Source organism: Nicotiana tabacum, chromosome 21, assembly GCF_000715075.1.
Source record: "Nicotiana tabacum cultivar K326 chromosome 21, ASM71507v2, whole genome shotgun sequence".
In the NCBI taxonomy this organism is placed as follows: domain Eukaryota; kingdom Viridiplantae; phylum Streptophyta; class Magnoliopsida; order Solanales; family Solanaceae; genus Nicotiana; species Nicotiana tabacum.
The window spans coordinates 100,915,753-100,925,396 of NC_134100.1; the positions used below are offsets into that span (position 1 = coordinate 100,915,753).

The window sequence follows — 9,644 nt, forward strand, 5'->3', positions numbered from 1 at the left end:
AGCAAGTTAAGACAAGTAGGAAAAAATCATGCAGGCCACATTAAGACGGCAACAAAAAAACATCACATATATTGCCGGCTATTTAATTTCTTAACTTGACAGCACAACATGTTCATTAATTCCCTCTTAAAAATTATCATCATCTTTAACTAATTAAATAATTAGGAAAATCAATAAACTAACAAAATCTTAGATTTTAATTAGACATATGTCCTTTATAAGCCCTCTTCATTGGAAGACTGAGTCATTCCATTGACAGAGTCATTGCTTTCAAATATAACTTTTAATGGCGAAGTTATCACAGCAAAATCAGAGGAACAGTTCAAACAACATTAGTAATAATGCAAATACTAATATTACTACTACAAATGGTTCAGTTCTTAAGGTGAAAAGAACTAGAAAAACTGTTCCTAGAGATTCTCCTCCTCAACGTAGCTCCATTTATCGTGGAGTCACCAGGTTTATTTTCTTGAATTTTCTCATGCATATGTGTATTGTATTTTCATGTAAATTTGTTGATTTTGGGTGTGTTTGGTACGGCGGAAAATATTTTTTTGAGATATGTTCTCTAGAAGATGATTTATTTTCTAATGTCCGATTGTCAAAACATTACTTTTCACGTAAATTATTTATCACCAAAAAGAGGAAAATGAATTTTTCATTTTTAGACGGAAGATATTTTCTTTCACAATTATCACAAATCTTAACTTTATATTATTGTTTTAATCAATACTAGTATTAGTATCTATGTGATGCGCGGACACAAATATCAAATTATGATTTGAGTTATTTGGATTATATGCAATTTACCTTAAAATTTAAACCCTCCGGATAAAAATTACATATAATCATTAGATATCAATTAAGAAGCATGACATGAAACTCTTTCTCATCTCTCGTACTAGATAATATATTTCTTTTTTATATCTTTAACAACCTTGATCTTAGTGCTTGCATTTATTCCGTGATCGATATTAAAGAGTACTACACATATCACGTTGTAATATGTCTTGTTTGAGCATATTATTTTAACAAATTCGTACTACCACTTTATGTTTTACTTCAAAGTCGAATAAGTCTTATCCTTCTACATTTTCACCACAAAAAAATCTCTCTTTAATCTTTGCTTATAGTTATTGCATTATTCATTACCTAATATTGTTATATTGTTATGTGATCTTTTATTAGCTTATCAATTGACTTAATATCTTGCTTATTACCATTTTGATAATAATATATAAATATAAATTTTTTATTCCTAAAATTTAATGTATTTTTATACTTTTATATTCTTACTCGGAACTCTTTCGTCATTAAAATCTATCAATAATATTTTACATTTAATTATTTAATATACTTATCCTTAAATTAATTCAAAGTATAAATATTCTCACACTATCTTTATTTTCCTCTTTATATTTTTTTGCCCCTATTATAAAATTTTAATTAGTTTTTTATATTAATATTTTATCAATAATCGAAATATGGGGTATCACATTTTATTTTAAGTCATAACTTTGAATTAGTCTAAAATATTGAATACATAAGCTTTTTAATTAGAAAATTTTAAATCTGTTGTATTTTATTATAATTATTTTATATCATGTGCAATTCAATTTTCTTTCTCTTTTAGTTTAAGGATAAAATTTTAACTTTTATTTTCGTTACTAAATTATCTACATGAGACATTTATTTTGTATTCCTAATATTTAATTTGTTATCCAATTATTATTTTTCGTTATCTTGTAAAACTTTAATTTTGTGGTCATATCTGTAGTTTGAGCATTTTTTATCATAATTTTAATCTAATCTCAAGTTCAAATCATCTTTCCCTTCTATTTCTAATTTTAAATATTTTTGACTTTTTAATTATTGCTATAACGTTACCTAATATATAGTATTTCATGTTTTCATGTGGCCTTCATTAACTTTCCTCATTATTTAGTATCATTATCCATTTATGTCCATTAATGTAATATAGATCAATGTGTGATTTTTAATCTTGATATAAATATTTATTTTATTTTAAAATAATAATCGGAAATTGAAGTGTATGTGGATGATGTGATATTTTTAAGTATTATATAGTAAAATTTCTAATATTTTGATTTAGTTATTTAATATTAATTAATTAAGAAATAAGTTATATGTAGCTTTTTCTGGTTATGCCATATGGTTTAATTAGTTATTAGTTATTAGTTAATAGTTAATACGTTATATGTGGCTAATTTTAAGGCTGTCACTTGGCTTAAGGAGGGTTTTTTCCTCTCCCTTTAATAATATATAGATTTGGACATTATCATCAATCTTATTACTAAGAAGTTTCCCCAAAATATTACCGATTTTCTAATATTATGCTTTTTCGAATTTATTTTTTACTCTCCAATCAAATACTGCAGCACATGTGAATTATTTTATATCTTCATGTAAAGTCCTTGATTTTGTTAATTAAATTGTTGAATCCAAATCTCATGTCTTAGTTAAGCACCTGACCTTTTACTTTTAAGGTTCCGATTTTAAGGCTTTCAGTCTAGCGAACTTGATTTATTTTTTTTCGAAAATTTTTTATTGATTCAGGCATCGATGGACGGGTAGATATGAAGCTCATTTATGGGATAAGAATTGCTGGAATGAATCTCAAAACAAGAAAGGAAGACAAGGTTCATAATCTTGAATCTTTTCCCACCAATAAATTATTTATTTCTTTTTAAGAGTTGATGATTTTAATTTTTTTATGTTTTTTTCTTTTTGAAATGGGACTCTCCTGGGGAAATGCAGTTTATCTAGGTAAGTGGCATGGCCAAAATTTCTTGATTTTATTATTCAAAATAATATAAATTATCTCCTTTTATTTGGTAAAGGAATAAATGTTGGTTTAAAATATGGTAACTTTTCTATAGGTGCTTATGATGATGAAGGAGCAGCTGCTCATGCTTATGACTTGGCTGCACTTAAATACTGGGGAAGTGAGACCATTCTTAATTTTCCGGTAATTAACTCATCTAATTAATACCCTTTGAAGCATAGTACTGCAGTTTGTCACACACAAATATATTTAAGAAAATAAAAAAATAAATGAAGGTACGTACTGATATTGATTTATTCTATTAGCTATCAACTTATGAAAAGGAAATCATAGAAATGGAGGGTCAGTCCAGGGAAGAATATATTGGATCTTTGAGAAGGTAAGTTGAATAGTGAATGTTATTTCTCTTTCACTAGAAATTAGAAGTTTTTTTTCCAGCTTATTTATTTGCATAATTCATTAATTAGCATAATATTGATGAGTTCCAAAATTGCAGGAAGAGCAGTGGATTCTCAAGAGGAGTTTCGAAATATCGTGGAGTTGCAAGGTACCAAATAATTTTGCCATTTTTTGTTTTTGTCACTTCTAGTTCAAACTATTGGTGTGTTTGGTACAAAGGAAAATGTTTTTCTAAAAAATATTTTCATGGAAAATGAGTGGTTTTATCATTTATTTTTGTTTGTTTGGTTGGTGAGTGGAAAACTTTCTCCGAAAAATATTTTCTAGTATTTCGTTAGAGAGTAGAAAATATTTTTTTTTATGTTACTCTCTTCACCCTCCTCCTCCAAGTTCCCATGTTTCCTTGCACCCCCCCCCCCCCTTCCCAAAAAAAATACGTCTAATTTTTTCAACAATTTAATTATTTTTCTAAAAATTCACACAAATTCAAAGGAACTAATGCGATACTTTACTTTTTTACGCAAAACGACGTTGAAATTTATGATTCGTAACTATAAAGAAAATACTTTTTTTTTGGTTGACAAAGAAAGTACTCTTTCTACAACATGAAAATAAATTAATTATTTTATTGAAATAAATGAAAATACTTTTTCTAAATCATGAAAAGAAAATACTCATTTTGTTGAAACGAAAAAAAATATTTTTTCTACATCATGAAAAGAAAGTACTTTTTTTATTAAAATGAAAAAAAAAATTATATAATAAAAAAAATACTCGTTTGTTGAAATGAAAAAATATATATCTATAACATGAAAAGAAAGTACTATTAATAATATTTTTATTTAGGATGAGGGCGAGAGTGAGTGTGGGTGTTGGATGGGTTGGTGGGGATGGGAATAGGGTGGGTAAGGTTAAAAAAGAGTTTTGGAAAATATTTTGTCTTCTCTTGATAGGGAAAATATTTTCCTCCAATTGGAGAAAAATATTTTCCAAAACATTAAACCAAATGTAATAATTAATTAAGATTAATTTAGTGGATACATCTTTTTTTCTTTAGGAATTCGTATTTCCTTAATGGGTGTGCGAAAGATAAAATAATCATTTATTGTGGACCGGAAGGAATAAGTAATTAAAAGTTCACTTTCTTTGATAGTTTATGATTTTAGATGAGTTAATCAGACACTTCAACAAACAAATACATTTACATAATTACAAGTATGCTCTCTTTAGGGATGACCACATAATTCAACAAGTTTCATTATGTATTTTGAAAGAGAAATGAGAAACCAAGATAGAAATTCAACTCTAAAAATGCATGTTATATCTGAGTTGCAATTGGAGAGTAAATAATAACGAGCATTAAATTTATTCTTTGTTTTGAAATCTTCACCTCATGTCAATGAACAGACATCATCACAATGGAAGATGGGAAGCACGAATCGGCAGAGTTTTCGGCAATAAGTACCTTTACCTCGGAACATACGGTAAGTATCACTAAAACATTTCCATATAAATATATATATATAAAAACACGTATTCCTGATATATAATCATTCTAAAGGATTTAATTACATTCACCAACATTAGTGTTTTCACACTACCATTGTGTTTTAAGTAACAACAATAAACTCAGCTTAATTCTACAAGTGGGGAACATAGTAGGTAGTACGTACGCAGATCTTACATTTATCTCATTAAGGTAAAGAGGTTGTTCTCGATAGACGCTCGGCTCAGGAAAAGCATAGTCACAATATAGTTGAAAAGAAATATAGTTATAGGAACGCCATGGGAAAAAAAACAGCAATAAGAAGCAGTAACAACATCACGATAATAAGATAATCAAAGCAAAAGAGATAACCGGTAGTAAACCTAGTTATAGAGAGATCTAAGTGCAAGAAAATTTACGAATAATAATGGTACTACAAGTATGAAAAAAGAAAAGTTCGACTACCTACTAACCTTCTATCATAATTCTCGACCTTCATACTCTCATATCAAGAGTCATGTACTCGATAAACTACTAACAATGTGTTTTAAGACGATGTTTTAAATGGAAACTGGACTTATTTTCTACGTTCATATAGTTAGTTATCTTTTAGATAACACAAGTAAAAATTATTTTATACACTATAAGTACATAGAAGTTAAAATAATTGAGTGATAAAGCACTGAATCATAATTGGCAATGGTGTTAAGAGATTTTCAGAAGTGACTTAACTTAAGTATTAATTAAAGAATTACCAAAAGAGCTGCAACTGCATATTCTCTTAATTGATTATTCTTTTTTTGTTTTTCAGCTACACAAGAAGAGGCTGCAACTGCATATGATATGGCAGCTATTGAATATCGTGGACTGAATGCTGTGACAAATTTTGACCTTAGCCGTTACATCAAATGGCTAAAACCTAACAACAACAATACCATTGATCAACCAAACTCTAATGTTGAAACTAATATTATGTCAACTCCAAATCATACTATTGGATCAACCTTGACTTCGACCACGACCTCTGCCTCTGCCTCTACGGCTCTGCCTTTTCCCCACTTCCAACTTACCTCGAATACTACCATGCCCGATGCCTCGGTATCTCAAACTCGACCACCTTCTGCCACGTCAGCCCTCGGGCTATTGCTCCAATCTACAAAATTCAAGGAAATGATGGAAATGACATTAGCAGCTGAGTGCCCCCCTGAACCTGTTGAGTTTTCTGATCCACCAGCAAGTAATTTCCCTGCGGATATAAAAACTTATTTTGACACTCAAGAATTTGGTAATTTTGGTCATGACCAAGGAGAGGATATGAATATTTTTAATGAGATCAACTCCTTCATGCAGCCACTTTTGCAATTTGATTTTAATGCTTAATTAGTCAAGAAAAATTGATATATATATATCAGATCAATTTTCTTAAAAATATGTTGCTTATAAGGAGATAATGGGAAATTCTTACATAGGAAGTGTTCATATCAGTATTCCATCCAATTACTGAGAAGAGATTCGCATTTGACTGATAAACACTTCCTATTTAAGTATTTTTCAAATGTTATTTAGGTATTTGTTTAGGAGAGTATGCACTGGCTAATGGGACTATTTTTTGTAGATGGATGAAATAAAAGTTTACATTAACATTTGTTGTTTATTCTCATTTGAATCAAATAAAATAGTAATTTCTTTCTCATGTTTACTTGACTCTTTTGCCCGTCTATGTTCAGAATAATCCATAATTATATAGTGTTCTTAATATATGGCAAGAAATTTGAAAACTTGCACAAATGTAGGTGATATTATTTTTTCCATGACAAACATATAGCTAGTTTGAGATCGAACTGAAACTTTCGAGTCGATATGGTTGTCGAGCTTGAACTTGCCTTGAATCTACTCTGAACATGATTTTGTACGGAAATGATCTCCTACAATTAGTTACAATTTGAATTGAAGAAAATAACCCTAGATGTCGTAAATTATAAATGGTCTTTCACTTATATGACATTTTTATTGGAATTAAAGATCAGTAAGAAATAACAGGGGGAATTGGTAAAAAAGCACATGACACTTTAAAGGGTCATTTTTCGAGGAAATGACCTCCCATGACCATTTACAATTTAAATAGAGGAAAATAATCTCATAAAGATCTAAGTTATTTTATTTATCGATCTCATGTGTTATTTTTTATTAATCTATTATGAAAAGGGTCATACAACTAACGTTTGTGTAAGCCATGTGTTATAACTTTTTATTAATCGCATGTGTTATTTTTTTATTAATATTTATAATGAGCCACAAAATCATATTTTTTGTCATTTCTTCTATTCAAATTTTAAGTGGTCATAGGAAATCATGTCTTCACAAAGACCTCTTGTGTTTTGCATTATTTTATACCAATCTCATGTGAAAAGGTTCATATAACTAAAAGAATACAACAACATCTCCAGTATAGTCCTACAAGTAGGGTCCGGAGAGGGTAGTGTGTACGCAGACCTTACCCTTATTTGGAGAGGTAGAGAAGCTGTTTCTGATAGACCCTCGGCTCTATATAACTAAAAGAATATTTGTAATTAGTCTTTAAACTGATATTCACCTGATTTGTGATGAAAGGTCTTTCGACCCTCGCATTACTACATGTATATATGAACATTGTTCTTCCCCTTCCAAAGCCATTCTATGTATATATTACGAGTAGGTTACAAAATTGTAAACTTGATCCATTTCTTATTGATAATTTCAAATTTTGATATATGCTTACGATGTTATCTCTTTTTTGTTTTACTAATATATGATTTCCCTTTCTTGAACCTGATATTTGTACATAGCGTATTAAAACATACAGACGTAACTATTACGTTATTCTCTACTTTCGAACAAAAGATTGCCCAAATTAACTTTGTAATAAGTCATATAAGGTGTAATGGATGAAGTAGTTACTTAATTGACAAGAATCAGATAGAAGAAAAGAGAGAAAGAGTCAACTAAGTAACGAAAATATAGAGTTGTAGAAGTATAAGGTTTCCTCTCAGGAATAAAAAGTTCGTTTATTTAATTTTTATTTAATATATTAATCAAACGTAACCTAATATTAGAGTAGGTACAGTCTATTTGTTTTAACAATATCTTAAATTAAATATAATGCGTAGGGTCCTGTTTACCCGAAAAACGGATAGAGTTGAATTTGTACGTAGTTCTAAGGGTATGTGCTATAACTTGACACAAATTGTAAGAATGAATAGAAATATCGAGTGTTGACTATAGAGAATGAAAAATAAGCAAAGTTGGAAAGAAGATAATTTATGGATTAAGCAAGATGAATCAATTTATGAAACTAAAAAGGGATAACTCTTCAATATAGGAGTGTATGATATCTGAGTTACAATGTATGCCAAAAGTTGGCCCTTACAGAAATATAGCCATCCTTTTTATAGTGGGGGGATCCTACTTTAAATATAATTAAAAATACAATAGTGGAAAACCCATGATAAATCAGTTTTTTCCTAATTCTTGTCGAGATTCTCTCCCTTAGTGCGGCTGCAACGGCTCTTGTCTATGAGCTCGATCTTGATCGGACTCGGTATTGGTCGGTTTTCAATTTTAGAGCTCGATGCGGGTTTGAGGTCGATACTGACTCGGGGTCCGATAATGAATTGGGCTCGGTATTGGTTGGCCTCTGACCCTTAAGCTCGATTCCATCACACCTCATCATAGTTCAATTCGGACACGAGCTCGATAATAACTTCGAGCTCGGTATTTGACCTGTAGCTGAAATTTAAAACTCGTTTGTGCCTTCTTCCAATCCCATCTCGATATTATGAAGGCTTTCTTCGGTCCATTATGTTCTCATCTCAATCAGACATACGAAGGCCGAAATCAGTTTCGACCGTATACAGATAGTCCCGTCATTTCTCGGGAAGGATGCAGCGAGAAACGATATGATTTCACAACGGCTCGATCAGATATAAGCTGATGTTTACATCCGCCTCGATCATGACGCACGTGATAGTTGTTCCGTCTGTTTAGGTTTTCAAGGCATTTAATGCGTGTCGGACGATGGTCGACCACTGTTGATATTGAACCGACGTTGCTTAATCTATAAATAACCCCTTTCTTTACCATTTACCACTTTTGCGCCTCCAATCTCCAAATTTTATAAAGTTCTTTCTTACATCTTCTGAGTTTATCTGTAAATCTGTGATTTTCTCACTGCAAAATCTCTCTTCAAAAAATACCAAATCTTTGTTATCTCCTTCTATTTTCGATCTTTAAATCCAAAAATGGCGAAAACATCAAAAATTATTCCTCAGGAAGAACAAGCTTCTTCTTCATAACCTGCCGCCGACAAAACACCGGTGGAGCCACGGCCTGAGAAGTGAGTTCCTGGGGCGTATGTTCTTACCTCTGATTTTAAGGTCAACAAAGGCTCGTCGGTTCCCGGCCGATGTGAGCCAGTATCGAGGTATATGTGTTCGATAACCGAAGGGCACCTCGAACAGCTAAAGAAAGATTATAATTGGGAGAACAAAGAAATAGTAATACCATCTTCTGAAGAAGATACCACCACTTACGTGAAAGGGTTTTTAAGTGTGTATACTTACCCTTTCACGTTAGGTCCTCTCGACCCTATTATTACTGATTTCTGCCGTCAATACCAAATAACCGTAGGCCATATCCATCCTTCTTTTGGAGGATCATTATTTTGATTCATTACTTCGTGAATAAAATCGAAGGGATGTCTTTCACCCTCGACCATCTTATTCGATTGTACTATCCTCGCCTCTTTCGAGGCGGGTTAATAAAACTTCAGTGTCGGGCTACCAAGGTTCTGTTCTCGAGCATAGACGAGGACAGGGATCGAGGCTGGATGGATAGGTTCCTTCGAGTGAAGACTTCAGACCTGATTCCGACTGAAAAGATGTTATTTCCTGAGGAGTGAAACATGAAGCGTAAGTG

General features: G+C 31.1%; 1 protein-coding gene across 1 annotated transcript; it reads left to right on the top strand.

Annotated features, from left to right (window-relative positions):
• Nucleotides 1-264: 264 nt before the first annotated feature.
• LOC142175468 (AP2-like ethylene-responsive transcription factor At1g16060) lies at nucleotides 265-6,307 on the top strand. Its single transcript, XM_075242293.1, has 8 exons — nucleotides 265-459; nucleotides 2,578-2,660; nucleotides 2,779-2,787; nucleotides 2,901-2,989; nucleotides 3,112-3,185; nucleotides 3,303-3,353; nucleotides 4,613-4,689; nucleotides 5,503-6,307. The coding sequence occupies exons 1-8, from the start codon at nucleotides 287-289 to the stop codon at nucleotides 6,069-6,071; spliced, it is 1,125 nt and encodes a 374-aa protein (XP_075098394.1). The 5' UTR covers nucleotides 265-286; the 3' UTR covers nucleotides 6,072-6,307.
• Nucleotides 6,308-9,644: the final 3,337 nt, after the last annotated feature.

Excerpts from the sequence above, each read along its gene's own strand:
- LOC142175468 (XM_075242293.1), top strand. The coding sequence starts at position 287 with ATGGCGAAGTTATCACAGCAAAATCAGAGGAACAGTTCAAACAACATT. Across the intron at positions 2,990-3,111 it reads AGACCATTCTTAATTTTCCG|CTATCAACTTATGAAAAGGA; the intron begins GTAATTAACTCA and ends TTATTCTATTAG. Across the intron at positions 3,354-4,612 it reads AAATATCGTGGAGTTGCAAG|ACATCATCACAATGGAAGAT; the intron begins GTACCAAATAAT and ends GTCAATGAACAG.